Source organism: Platalea leucorodia (assembly GCF_965183815.1).
Source record: "Platalea leucorodia genome assembly, chromosome: 4".
Taxonomy (NCBI): domain Eukaryota; kingdom Metazoa; phylum Chordata; class Aves; order Pelecaniformes; family Threskiornithidae; genus Platalea; species Platalea leucorodia.
The window spans coordinates 72,609,416-72,624,595 of NC_138826.1; the positions used below are offsets into that span (position 1 = coordinate 72,609,416).

At 42.9% G+C, this 15,180-nt stretch overlaps 1 protein-coding gene across 8 annotated transcripts in view; it reads right to left on the reverse strand.

Moving 5' to 3' along the window:
- Positions 1-752: 752 nt before the first annotated feature.
- The window catches only part of TCF20 (transcription factor 20), a 131,645-nt gene continuing 117,217 nt past the window's right edge, over positions 753-15,180 (reverse strand). For 5 of the 8 annotated variants that reach the window (XM_082310470.1, XM_082310469.1, XM_082310471.1 and 2 more), the window contains 3 exons: positions 7,928-7,977; positions 4,802-4,929; positions 753-965 (listed from right to left, as the gene is read on the reverse strand). In XM_082310470.1, the coding sequence (XP_082166596.1) occupies positions 4,846-4,929; positions 7,928-7,977 (134 nt within the window). In that variant the 3' untranslated portion in view covers positions 753-965; positions 4,802-4,845. The remainder of the gene's footprint in view (positions 966-4,801; positions 4,930-7,927; positions 7,978-15,180) is intronic. The other 3 variants (XM_082310467.1, XM_082310468.1, XM_082310473.1) reach the window with 3 other exon arrangements.

The window sequence follows — 15,180 nt, forward strand, 5'->3', positions numbered from 1 at the left end:
TCCTGATCAGTTTGAAGACACATTGACTCCACCAACATTCAGACTTCCTTTCCAGTTCCCCCATCTGGCAGGTAAACCGTATCTTCCTCTCACCTACCTTCAAAACTGAAGGCAGCTTCTTGGAATGGTTTGGGGGTGCATGTCGTTGCCACAAAGGGCAACCCCGCACGGTACAGACGTTCCCACACAAACAAGGTACACGGGATCTAGCAAGCAGCAGCTACCTCTTACTTCATGAGTCTCATGACCTAAGAGTCTTCAGATGTTTTTCAAGCTTCCACTATTAATATATGGTGTTTCTCAAAAACAATGACCTCCCTACCCCGCATACACAAGTACTGACACCCCATCACCTGCAACCATCCAAGCCTTCCTCCCACACCCTACGAACAATTTATCATGTTTTTATTTGCCTTTTAAAATTGAACTTCCTTGGATGTTGTGAGAAAGAAAGCAAGAGGAAGGGAGACAAGTCCCGTCTGGAGTACTCCCAGTTCCGCTGTTCTTTCCCACAAAGTGTTAGGCTCCACGAGCCTTGCTTTGATTTTGGATTTAATATTTACTTTAGCTACAGCTTTCTTTTTTAATTTATATGGGTTTTTGTTAATTTTAATCAAAAGCATCAAAAGGGATATAGCGCACCTTTCATTTAAAACAAAGTCTTTCAAGACTAAAAAATAGATCTTTATATATATATATATTTATCCCTCCCTCTTTAATTCCCCCCACCTGTTTCCTTTTTCCCCCTCCCCTTCCCACTGTCACTATGGAGATTGTGTCCATGGAAACAGCTGGTTCAGACTCCTTGGTCAGATTCTGTGATGTCATCAGTCTTGAGTGTGATGTAAGAATTTATGAAGGAAGTGCTGGCATTGGCAGGCACGTCGAGAGGGGGCATGGCTGCACAGTGGGAGAGATTCCATTCAGTCACGAATGTCCACCGCTTTTTATCTCAACAGCCTAACCTGAAAAACAAAGTGAAACAGTAACATTGGAACGGTTCCTTCCCTCCGGCTGCCAACACCCCCCCGGGCTTCAGCGAAACCCACTCAGCAGCCTACCACAGCAGTAACACCAAGAGCTCTTTAGTTTTGTGGACTAAAAACAGATGGAAGCACAACGGTGAGCAGCTCATAAAAGCAAATCCATGTGATAAAAAGTATTAGTTTAACAACCAGCAGAAAATTAACTAAGCCCAGCTACGGAGCAGGTCCAGGAGGACAGGACGATCTGTGCCACGACACCCGCACGGCGCTCTTACAGAACAGCTACCTCCAGCAGCCAGAAAGGAGCTCGTTTGCCTCATGTTTGCTCCTCATCTTGACTATGAAAACTGGAAACAGAGGCCAAGCACATTCAAATGCGGTGACAGCTTCTGGGATGCCACGCTGCCCCTCAGGGACCGGACCCAAGTATTTTCATACAGGTCACCATGCTACCATCTGACAGTAGTTTTCAGTGAATATGTAACAAATAGTGAATCCGGTATAAAAATTACAGGAGTCCAGCTGCAGGAACCAAATCTGGGAAATGGCTAGATTTCACAAGCTAAAGGTAAAGCTGCAGTTGAACTAATTGGAGGGCGGGTAATATTTCTTTCTGTTGCTTTTTTGTTCTAATTGTCAGATTATGGTGGTGGTGGTGACAGTTCATAGAAGGACTAAACTTGTGATGTCTTTCAAGACAAATGTGGAAATGTCCAAGTCCTTGGCACACTCATTCTCCCTGTTCAGAAATTCTCTGAGGCAAGAAAATTAACTTCAGGAGTTTGCTAAGTTGGTGAAGGCTCAGTTCAAAAGAGAAACTGTAGACAAAGTTAAAATTTCATTTCTCTAAGCCACAGTTCTCATTCTTAATTTGCACAGCCGAGAAAGCAAAGCTTGAAATAATATATTCCTTTCTTCCCTTCTCCCATAACACAAGTGAGCCCAGAAGCAATTTGTTTATTTAGTAAGGTTAACCCTTTGATATAACTTAGATCAATTCCTCCCCACCAGCTAGTGAGCCTGGGAAAAGGAAAAAAGCTCGCAACCTAAGTGACGCATACGGAAAGCGGTTAACAGCATTAGAGGTGTGCCTGGGAATGAAGTAACACCCATGTTCATTCATAGCTGGCAATTAAACTCCAGGAACCCTAACTAAGTGTGATACAGAAGTCAATGCCGTTCTGATTATCAGCACACCAATTAGATTACATCCCAGCAAGCCTACCTCTTGGCTGCAAATATCCCCTCGTACAGGGGTGCCAGGCTAAGAGCGAAGAAAGAGTCAGGCGAGTACGTACGAAAAACAGACGGGTAAGCCGTGGAGCTACAGCTAAAGAGGAAAGGAGGAAGGTTCCTAGAGAGTTCAGGCAGCTGACCTTTGTGGCATTCATTACTGTGCGACTGTGAGCCCTTGCTGAAGGAGTGTCAAGGCCGTGTTGCCGTCTCTGGCTCCTGTACAACTGCAGCTTGCCCTTGCCTGGAATCGGTCCAGAGCATTAGGCACTGCCTCAGGGAGGAAACAGGCTCACCGCACAGAGAGTCCTTCCCCGTTCCTGGACAAGATCCAGAGCACCAGACTTACTCTCACAGTCACTCTCCAGATCTGGATTTGATCCAAATGTTCTAGAGGCAACTGGCTCAGGGAGAGAGAAGCAACAGAGACAGAATACACTGACTTGCCTGGATGTGATCCAACATGCAGGGTTTTTCTTAACTTGCTGGGCCTAGGAGTGAACCAGGATTAAAACAGCCCAATAATCTAACAGCTGAGTGCCCATTCTGTCTTACACTAAGGCCAGCAGAAGGGCAGCTCCTGTACTACCAACACTGCTACAGAATGCCTCTAAACTTCTTTATTACCACAGTAATGCAGCAATTTTTTATTTTTTAATTTCTTTTTAAAAATAATTGGACCTTTTAGATTTGCATAGTTTTTATTTTGGTATTCATGGTCAGGTTGGAGAACTTAATCTTTAAGACATTCTCAGCAACAAAAGGGGGAGGCTAAATAGGACCTTCAGATAAGAACTACTTGAGGGAAAAGTGGATTTGGAAAGCATGAGGCCTTAAGAGAGATGTCTAGAACACACAGTGAACATGGTGCAGAGATTCCACAGCCTGTAAGGTCTTAAGCCAATACATTCCTACGATATATAAAAAAAACAGTTAGCGCTGGACAATAATGCAAGAAACAAAGCTGTGTAAAGGTCTCTGGGACATAGTAACGTTCACCAGCACCTTAAAGAAATGGCTCAAAAAAACCCATCACCGAGAAGACTTCTCTAGTGTTAAACAGCCCTGTCTGTGAGACTATCATCCCGTTTTAAATGAATTATATTGCCTTTTACACTTTAAGGAAAAGAGAAAAGCTTAAAAGAATCCCAATGACCTTTACCATGGAAGGAAAAAGTTACTCAAACAATGAACTTTAAATACTGTTTGCATGGTAACTGTTTTAACAACACTCCAAAGCCAAGAAAGAACGCTGTTAAAAATGAAAAACCACAGAACACAGCAGAGCTAAACCAAGTCAGCAGTTGGTCTACAAAGTGTTTACATGAAACACTACCTGTCTTCTGCTACTGCACTAAAAAACAGAATTCTCCAATTAATCTCTCATCCTTCAGAGAAAACACCATTAAAAGCACTTCACAATTACTTAACTCAAGAAACAGGTAAGATTTTAAGGTAAGGCAGGTGCCTGGGAAGCAAGGGAACAGCAGTGAGGGAAGGGGATTGTTATAATCAGCTCAGAGAAGAGACATGAAATAGCAACTTCACCTGCATGATTGCAAGAAAAAGAGAAGCAACTAGCTTGAGCAAGAAATGCAACTGAACAGTGAAATGAAGGCAAGAGACCTTCTTGGGCTGCAGTTCATGGGAAAGGGTGCCAATAAGTATTAATTTGAAACCAAACATTTATTTCATTTACACCTCCCTGTTGCCACCGAATGGCAACACACTTGGTGGAAATGAAATAAGAAATCCCAACCTCATCCCACTCCCTGGGTGCTAACTCCCACCTCTGTGCTACTCCCGTCTTGTGCCAGGATATTTGCCCAGCCACACAGTGAACCAGATTAGGAAAATGACCCAACTCAGATGCTAACATGAGGAAACGCAGTTTCAGACAAACTGAATTCCCCACCAAGCTCACACATGGCTGTATGAATGCTGGGACGAGACAAAGGCGGAGGCAGGAAGGAAGAGCAGTGGGGGAGTTGGGGCACGAGAGCACAACTGCTGCTTTCCACAGCCCTGCTGGCTTACGCTGACTTATGGCAACTACAGCCCACCCTGGATCCAGAGCGAGGGGAGGTAAGGGACCAGAGCAAACACCACACTTAGGAAATTGTGGCCACTTGTGGATATAGTTCTAGGTGATAGTTCTTCTATCACCCATGTCTGTTTGCAAAATAGAGGAAAATGCTGGTCTGAAAGGAATGCAACTGTCTCCTGATAAGATTAATTTACTTATCCCTGTATTTACATTTCCAGAAAAAAAAAGAATCAAGATTACAATAATCTTGAACTCATCAGTATTATTAATTCTTCCTTACATGCAAAATTTAAGAGACTTGCTTTGCCTCACTGCTAAACAGAAGGAACTGCTGTGGAAATACAAAAAAAGTGAAGTCACTAGCCTGAACAGAATGGTAGCAGGGGAGGAAAAAAAAAAAAAAAAAGAAACAGTTATTACAAATCTTCTGAAAATATACCAGAGCACCTTGATTTCTCATAGAAATGGGGAAGGCACTGGAGGTAAGGAGCCACAGAAAAAGGCAGGTGGGAACCAGAAACTCTCCCCAACTCACCTGTGCTTGCTTTTATTTCCATTCCCAGGAGTACACTTCCCCCCTCACCCCCGCTCCGACTGCTCTGTGCTGAGGCTGCCTTTCACCATCTTGTTCTGCAAGGAGGGAAGAGAGCAAGGAAGGAGGGGCTGACGAACCAGCAAGCCAAAAGGAGGAGGAAAAAGAAAATGGGGAATAAAAGGAAGACAGGGGTAGGGAAAGTGAACATACGGAAAGTGAGAGAGAGAAAGAGAAGTCAGTATTGGAACCAGACATAGATTTTTCAGACAGAGTTTTCCCTGTGGCAAAAGCAGGCAATTCCGCGAAAGCAGAGTTTGGGATATGAAAGCCTGGTTAATTTTAAGAAACACAGAATTTAACAGAAAAAAAGGTAGAACAAGCTGAGAAACATCACTTAAAATTGCCCCACAGGCGGCTTAAGACAATCTAAGACTGCAGTGCCACCAAAAGGTGAGGTATCCCATCCCCTTTATATCCTCCTCAGTGCCTCAGCATCCTCATCCCTTCTGTTGCAAGAGCACTTGCTGCGGTGCAGACACACAGCTAGTTGGATTTGCGAGAGGAAGCTAACCCTTCAAAAGATGATTAGTTTTCAGACAGCGTTTTCTCTGTGATAAAAGCGGCTATTTTGCAAAAGTAGCACATTCAGGACATGGATGGTTGAAGCATCAATGCTGACAGAAGGAAATGGGAAAGCTCACTGGGGAGCACAGGGAAAGGCATGACCAGTCCCTCTGGACTTAGCTTGCTTATGCCTAAAGTGTCAAGCGCAGTTAATGAGGCAAGAAGCACCTTTGGTCTCCAGGAGGCACTTATTATGATGAGGTGTATTTACCGATGTGAGGCACGGACTAAAAAAGGATAAGAGGCACTATACTGGGGGACTTAGTGGATTTATTAAGTTAGTTCTTCCAGCCATTAACTACAGAACAGAAGAATGAGGTATTAGACAGCTACTAATTAGCTACTAATGTTAAACTGCTGTTACCTAAAAGCATAGTTTTAAATGGTCTAATCTAGAGTCCTTCTTCCTCTCAATTGCTCATGTTCATATCATGCAAAAAATTGATGCAATTTGTTCTCCACTCATGCTAGAGCAATGGTTTTCAACCTTCCTGTTCCTGCCTCGCAACTGGCTGGAACTTCCCTTTCCAGCCACTACAGTGGAAGGAGCGGGGTGATCCTATATTCTGCCCTGCAGAAGGCTTTGGAACAAACCAGGAACGATCAGTGAACCACGGGACAAGGGCAGAGTCACAGCCAAGCAAAGAAAACTCCGCTTGACTTCAAACAAATGATTCATGTCTTTACTAAGCAAAAGCCAACAAACTTCAGTGTCAAAGAAAGGCTGCTGGTTTTGAATTTCCATTTTTGACGCAACACAGAAAATGATCTGCAGTGGGGTAGTTCTGAATAAAATTCAGAATTTTTTTGCCTCATGAAGTACCTTTATCAACTTAATTGGCAGTTCCCTCCTCTCCCCAAGATTACTTGAGAAACCAGTGTGCCTGCTCAGTATCTTCTCTAGGAGGCTGGATTCTGCAAAATGGTTGTCTCCTTTCACAGTCTGAACACCATCACTGCAAATACTCATACACAGCAGCAGTGACCCAAGCCAGCTATAAAAAGCTTTAACACTTTGTTTCCCAGTAATACTTCAGGCAATGGGCAGCAAAAATAAAACAGCCTTCGAAGACGTAACTTTCCTATTCTCTTTAATCAAGCATCCAAAGTTGTGCAGAGGGTGGCACCTAGGTACTTGCATTCCACAGTAAGGGGAGCTTATCCTCCCCTTTTTTGTTTGGCAAGATCTGCAGGTTTGTGTAGCATTAATGCATCAATTTAAGCTTGCTGTACATTTTCAACATTATTCCACAATTGTGCAGAATAATATATTTTCTTTTATATGATGAAAAGTAGGCCAGTTCTGGATAACAGCCTGAATGCCCCCAGAATCTTCCAGTGCATTTTAAATACATGAATATAAATACATCATATTGTGGTAGAACATCCAGAAAAAAACATGAGACTAATTCTTGTATGTTTACAAAAGACAGATTAAAGATAATCTGTGAAGACAAAAGACCACCAGATGTCAGTCTAATTCTAGGCAGAGAAGAGATCTGCAGACAAGGACTAAATGGAGACTAATCCCTGCTAGAAAGCAACACAATTCTCCCCTATTATCATTTACTTTCCAGCATATGCCATCCACACTCTTGCACAATTCCTGTCGTATCCAACTGGCCACAAGAACAGCCATTTTTCTGGATACTTCTGAGCATTTAAAACTGGTGGACTGGTATCCGCAGCCTCGCAGAGATGTATCCTGCCTTATGGGCTGGGAGGGGTATTCCCAGCACTGCATCACATTGCTTATATGTACAAGAGAGTATGTACTGTCTGCCTCGTCTCCTCTTTCCATACAGACTGAGCAACAGCAGTCCAGCTCTTAGCACCACTGTGCAGGCTCCACGGACGTTCAGTTAAGGATGCCCAAACACTAGGCAGAAGCAGCATGCTGAATCCATCACCAAAACCTGAAAATGATGAAGGGTCTTCTGAAGACAAAGATCTACAGAACAACTAACCAGATAGTGGTTAGAACCAGATAGAAGGCTGAGTGGTAGGACTCAGTCTAGTTACTACCACTAAACTAGAACAAGATGTTTCAGGTTCATCACTACGTTGGTTCATGACGTAGTCTAAATGTTTCCAAAAACTGGTCGAACCTTTTCCATGAGCTATTTTTCTTCCTCCTTGCATCCTCAGTAAACCCAAGGAGAAAAACCACTGCCAGTTTCAATGTAGCACTCAAACAGCGAGCAATATACTGATTCTATCGCAGAAGACAGGAAATGAAGCTGGGCTTTCTAAAGAGTCATCAAGGATCTGAAGAACAACTCAACAGATAGGGCAAAAAACTTATTTTATCTTCTTAAACCCTCTGTATTCTTCTCCAGTCAATGTTTGCCCCCAGAATATACCACAAGCACACAACACAGAAGAATTAATCTAAAAGCATCTCTGACTACAGATGTTATCCAGGTATAAAATTACTAATCCAAATTTAGATACCAGAAGAGGGCAGCAAAAAACAGGTCTAATCCAGGAGAGGATTCTTACCTTGTGCTTGGGGCACCTCACTGAGAAATTCTCTTCGTTTAGTAAACAATCTAGGGGAGAAGACAGCAATTTATTACTTTTTTAATAAAAAACAACTGGAATAATACATCATATGTGGTAATCTTGCCTCATAGGTATATATTTTTCATTCAAAGATCTCTTATAGAAATATTATATTATTAGCAGGTTCATCCCTTCCAGCCCCAAAGTTTTAACAAATAGAATTACTAAACACCCCAAGTGACAATGTTGCCTGGATTACCATGCCAAGTCCAAGCATTCCCAGTCTCCTCGATCCTCTTTATAGAGTAAGAATCACAACAGCAAATCTACAAATCCTATATCCCGACCCCCTTCAGCTATTCCAGCCTTCCTTGCTACAGCACAAGGATGATGGAGGCATTCATCCAATCTGAACAGACGATTCCTGCTTTATACTTCATAGGAAAATCGCTGCCTTTCATCCTCACCCCAAGGCCCTGCCAACATCAGGGGGAGAAGGGGTGTGTGTCTCTAGGTATGGGTGTATATGACAGTTTATTTGCGATCCCATATCCTGGTGATCAGTTTATACTGACACTATGTCTGGTAGTCAGGTGACTCATGCTGCTCTTGGATCTGCTTCCATGATTTGTATATGTGAAGCTTTTATGATCTAAGAAATAGTTTAATTAATGATTTAAACCTATTACAGAAAGTGGGGCACCTATGTAGAACTGCTTATTTAGGAACAAATTAAGCAATACTGTCATTTGAAGAGCATTTCTTTAGTGGCACTGCCAGTGTAAGTGTTGCTTCCCCTCTCACCCTCCCTCCCAGACGATGTCTCTAAGGGATGCCGAGTCGGCAGCTCCCAGAACTTGGAGCCCCTCTGGCCAGCTCTCTGCCTTCCCTTTGTGCCTCCCACATACCCTGTATTTCACCCTCACAGCCAAGTGAAAAAGCAGCACTCTCCAGAGAGAATCCAGCTGCCTCCCCTGGGCGCCCTGAACTGCAGGGCCACCTCTCAACCCGCCCAAACTTCTGACGCTGTTCTTCCCCAGTTGCCTCATGCACCCAAGGCAGGCTGACCCAGCACCGTCACCACCACAGCGTGACGGACACCGTGAGAATTCAGCAAGGTGCTTATGACCTCCTATCTGCTCCAACCTACCCAAACAGCTAGCAAGTAAAGAAGCACAATGGTAAATAAAATGTGCTAATTTAAAACACTCTTAAGTATGTAGCATAACCAGCGCTACCTGCTGTTTCAATCTGCTGGAAGAGTTTAGCAGACAGCAGGAGACTGCAACTAAAGCTTGAGGGAAAAGATTTCTAGACACCCAAGTTTTGGCAGAGCATCCCTCTGCTATGAAACGCTTATGTTTCAACATGAGTGCCTCTGGCCTGAATCAAAGGGAAACAGCATGCAATAGGCTAAGTTACTTGAGAGATTTTAGCAAAGGGGAGTAAAACCTTTAATCCTGCCACAGATAACAGTTTCAAATGCAGTATTAGCAAATAACAGGAAATAAATAAAATGTTGTCTCATTATAAGGGCGGGAATTGTATATTTAGACTACAGCATGAATTATCACTGCATAATACAGCAATCATCAAAAATATACAGAGCAATCATCAAAAACATACACAGTATGTTAGAACAGGATGGAGTTTTCTTCTTTCTTGGAAACCCAACATCGGTAATGAATGCACTTCTCTAGTTAGTACGCCAGAAAGGAAGATCGTACAAGGGCCAGGAAGAACTGTCAGAAACCTCGTACCTCATGCCTGATCTGTGCGTGGAGCTCAATTTCTTACTAAGGTTGGCATTTTTGTTGCAAATACTAATAGCAGATCCAATTAATAGCAATTTTCTTCTTTCTCTTAAGGGACAACTATGAAATATTTCATCAGCTCACTGTAGAAAATCGGCTGAATACCAATAAGGCAAAACTTGTTCAGCATTACAAAGCTGGCCTGGATTTCAGTTAGCAGTTCCAAGTATTTTATATCACAGATTACAATTCATCATGAAGTCACCAGACACATAGCTATGATCAGTTCATTGTGGCAGAAAGGGAAAAAGAACCGAGACTCGTCCTTGTTTGTACAGATTTTTCTCCATAAAGCAGTCAGGGAAAACCTAAAACATTTTTAATAGAAGCAATTATTCTTCTGTAAGCTTCACACTTTGTCTCACCCTCTGTGTTCTGCTTGTTACTCATCTTTAACGATACTTGTGAAGACACAGGATTTCTGTTCTCTGAAAATTCATTTTATTTTGCTGCTAGTCTTTTCCTAATTTACAGTCAAAAATCTTTTGTATGTGAAACTGCCTGCGACACAGGTTGTGGGGACAAGTGTGCTGCAACAATCAGGATCTGACTCCAGGTGGGGAGGAACAAGCAGAGGGAGAGGATGCAAAATTTCAGAAAACAAAGATCCTGTTTCCATGGAGACATCCCTAGGACTAAGTTATCTTGAGACATCAGAGGCGCTTCATAAATTTGGACAGACGCACGCCAAACACAGACAATGTTAACCACAGTCATTTCCATATAAAAATTACTTAAGTGGCACTACTGATCCTTATTTTTATGCAAATGGCTAAGAGGAGTTCAGCTCTCTTGCACCCTGTATTGCCTTCTATGAAAGGAGATCTAAAGGAAGGCTGAATCAGGCGCTATAAAAGCATCCATATGTACGAACTGGCAGCTTATGAAGCCACGTGCCTTGCATAGCAGCCAATTAGCAACAGCAGGGCAAAACCTGGCTCCTCACCAGGGTGGGATTGGAAGCCGACCATCAGCGCAGAAGCCAGAGCCCAGGTCGCACCGCAGGGCCGGCCCTTCAGCGCTGAAAGTAACTAAAGCCGTTTTGAGATATTTCACCCTCCAGTCCTTTACCAAAAACGCAGTGCCTTTCAAATGAGGCACAGTAACCGACAGGGTACTAACTTCTAATCCGCACCAATGCAAGGGTAGAAACACGCTCCCAGTGCAACTGCCTAGGAGTACGACGTGCGTGCTTCATCCCAGCTCAGGCATGGTCACTTCCAGGGATGTTAGAGTAACTCAGTCAAACACCAAGTGTTTATGACTTAACGTACCCTAAAAAACACTCCAGAAAGTGTCTTCTAGTTTTTGGGTTTGTTTGTTTGAAGATACAAAACCAATCATGCATATTCCAAAAGCCTGAGAGCCCTTGTTAGCATCAGCACAAACTTCTGAGGATTCAACATCTGCCCCACATCCTCAATAAAGCAAGGTGGCACCATCCTTCAAAGCAGGACAGTCAACTTCAAATTAAACAGTCAACTTCAAATGAAACTACCACAGAGCTCAAGGAACTTGAGAATTATCTGTATCTGATTCACTACAGGAAAGACATCAGCACTACATAACCAATAAAAAGGGTTTATAGGCAGGCAGCAGGCTGAGGAAAGAGAAAAGAATGCTTATTTGCTTCTCAAGGAAGCCTACATTTTCTGCTTGGGCATAAATGAGAATCAAGCCCATATAGCTTGCTTATTTCTTTTATACAGATTTATTGGAAGAGCAGCTCTAGATTAAGACAGCTTATTACACCCACAGATAAAACCAACTGCAAACAAGGTCTTTTTCCTGTCATACCATCAGGCTGAAATTTTGAAGGCTGAGAATGTACTCCAAGCTGAGTTCTTTTATTTGTTTTGGTTGAAAACTCCAACTAAAGCAGTCTAACCATTTCCTTAAAACTCTCTCTTGGAAAAAGTTATTCTGCCCATGTTAAACATCCCAGCAAATTTTCTCTGAAAAACTCTTAACATATCCTGATTTGCAGTAGGACCTGAATTTTAGCTAAGGCATGCCCTTGCCAGCTTACCACAAAATCAGCAATGTAACTCTTTTCAAAGAGGGAAAGGGATTTTAATCGGCACATCCTCAGAAGAGGTTTCTTAGATTTTAGTAGCGAGATCATCTGAAAATTCTAACAAATATGCTTTTGTTTGGGGGTCAGCAGGTCCTTCTTGCAAACAAACCTCTGGCCTGAGATTTATGCACCAGAAGCAAAAGCACTGAAGCTGTCAGGGAACACCTGTAAGGCTCAGGCAGCCTGAAGGAAGAAGGTGACAATTTCAAAACTGCAAAATGGGAAGCACAGGTCCAGAAGGTAGCAGAAGTAAAAAGGTTACTGAGAAAGGGAATCTGGAACTGGAGAAAGAGCGGAGGCTAGCAGGACGAGGAGATCAGTGCTAGGAGAAGTTAGGAGCAGGGAATTAAGGATGAGTGCCAGCAGAAGGAGGCTAAGACTGAACCAGGATTGATTCAGCCAGAAGACTGGAGACTAAGAACTAGTGAGATACAGCACAGAACGGTGAAGAAGATCAAGGACAATATACAGGAACAAACGGGGACTAGCAGGGTTAAGTGCGACAAGGAGCTAAGTTAGGAGAACCCAACGGGAGTAAGAAGCCCAGAGATGAAAAATAGAGCTAGGAGCAAGAATGGAGAGGAGGAGGTGATGTAATAGCAGCAAAGAGGAAGCCAGAATGACAGCTAGAAAAGTGGGCAAAGGAAGAGTTGGAAAGGAGTTGGAAGAATCGGGTCTTACAAAAAGACTAGGGTAAGAAATTTGAGAGGAGGAACCTGAGACCAAATAGATAAAGAGCCTGTGGCTGGTATGAAGAGCCGGAGCGGAGAACATAGACATACAGACTGAAGAGGAATAAACAGAAAGGAAAATGTATAAAGAAACAAAGAGAAGTCTTTGTTCTCACTAAATCATACTCTTCCTGGAGTGAAACCAGAGATTCACCAGTTATACCACTGGTCTGCTATTATTTAAACACGTTTGTGAAACTCACAAGTATCCCATCTCCATGTAGCTCTAGCCCACTGAATGGCTTGCAATTTGTTACTGCCATATTACTCAAAGGAGGGAAATTAGCCTGGAATGGTGCACTCTGACAGATGGCCACATGACAACGTAATGTCTCATAAGAAAATTAAAGAAAATGAAGTAAGCATAGCCTTCCAACTTGAACACAAAAAGCTACTCTAAAAAAACCTCAAAGGTTGCAAAGTCAAGAGAAATGTGAGGAAAAGCCAAATTTAATGTAGCCCACTTCTACATATTCTATGGTAGACACATTACATTTAATATGGACTAAATAGTATGATCATATGCCAGGTTTTGTACAGGCCACTGCCTCTTCCATGCATAACACAGAACTGCTCTTGAGAATCAGTCATGATTGTTCAGTAAATTTATCATCTGGAGGATCCTACTGTATTTGCTGAACTGGAGTAGAGTTAATGAGCAAGGTGTATCTGAAGGAAAAGGACAATATCTTAATTTTGATACCTGTGTTTAGAACATAGAAAACGCTACATACTATATCTAGTACCACAAGAATTCAGATTAAGCACCCCAAACTATTGGGAACATTCACTATAATTTGTTCTTTCATGGTATTGAAAAGGGCAGGTCACAAAACAGAAAAACTACTAAACACAATATGAATGCAAATCTGATGATTCTGTTTTTCAAGTGTACTGTAAATAAAAAGTTTGTTAATGTTCATGAAGCTCTTAGGCATGACAGAGATGAACATCACAGGAAAGTCCACAGTTCCACTTTCAGAACTGAGACGGAATCATATGCAGTAAATAAGATACAGAATCAATGAGGACAACATACGTTCATGAACGAGTACCCTTTCATCCTACAGGCTGAGGTATGGCCTTATGGAAAAAGATGCCAGTCTTTAATAAGGCAATTACTATAAGATACCTTCATAAGAGACCAAAATTAAACTTACATGGACACCCTTATTTTTGGCAATTTTCTGAGTGTGATTTTTGCAACCTGAGTAATATTTCTTTAACACCTTATTTACTGTAAAATCAAGGATTCTCCATCTATACTGTGGTAATAGTAGTATTCCACTGCAATATTAATTCCATTAAAAACATTTATATTCTAAAACGCGGTGGTCCAATAGGGGGGGATTTCACAGTGAGAAGTGCAACACAGTCATTCAGAAATGAGCATACCTGCTTCAAATACTGTTACATTTGCAAAACAGCATAAAATAGGTGGTGAAACAAGTGGGCTGCTGTGGAGGTGGGATAACAAACAGGAAGCTTACAGTTATTTGCCAGTCAAGAGCTGTAATCTTGAATCTTTACCTGCTTGGTATCAGACTAAGTTTTGTATGATAGGAGAATCATAGAATCGTTTAGGTTGGAAAAGACGTTTAAGATCACCAAGTCCAACCGTCAACCTAGCACTGCCAAGTCCACCACTAAACCATGCCCCTAAGCACCACATCTACACATCATCTAAATACCTCCAGCGATGGGGACTCAACCACTTCCCTGCGCAGCCTGGTCCAGTGCCTGACTACCCTTTCGGTGAAGAAATTTTTCCTAACATCCAATCTAAACCTCCCCTGGCGCAACTTGAGGCCATTTCCTCTTGTCCTATCGCTTGTTACTTGGCAGAAGAGACCGACCCCCACCTCGCTACAGCCTCCTTTCAGGTAGCTGTAGAGAGTGATAAGGTCTCCCCTCAGCCTCCTTGTCTCCAGGCTAAACAACCCCAGCTCCCTCAGCTGCTCCTCATAAGACTTGTGCTCCAGACCCTTCACCAGCCTCGTTGCCCTTCTCTGGACACGCTCCAGCACCTCAATGTCCTTCTTGTAGTGAGGGGCCCAAAACTGAACACAGTACTCAAGGTGCGGCCCCACCAGTGCCAAGTACAAAGGGACGATCACTTCCCTAGTCCTGCTGGCCACACTGTTTCTGATACAAGCCAGGATGCTATTGGCCGCCTTGGCGACCTGGGCACACTGCTGGCTCATATTCAGCCGGCTGTCGACCAACACCCCCACCAGGCATCTCTCCAGCCACTCCTCCCCAAGCCTGTAGCGTTGCATGGGTTGTTATGACCCAAGTGCAGGACCCGGCACTTGTTGAACCTCATATGATTGACCTCAGCCCATCAATCCAGCCTGTCCAGATCCCTCTGTAGAGCCTTTATACCGTCCAGCAGATCAACACTCCCGCCCAGCTCGGTGTCATCTGCAAGCTTACAGAAGTGAGAAGTGGGTTACAGAGGACTGGAATAGTGAGACATTATTCATTCTGAGCTGGGATTTTTTTACCCAAGAATGAAATTTATCTCCATGAAAAGCTTTCACTATTGTACATAAAATGCCAACTCGCAACTCCAGACTCATAGCTGGAGATAATACCATCCAAACCATTAGCTTGTCCAATGATGAA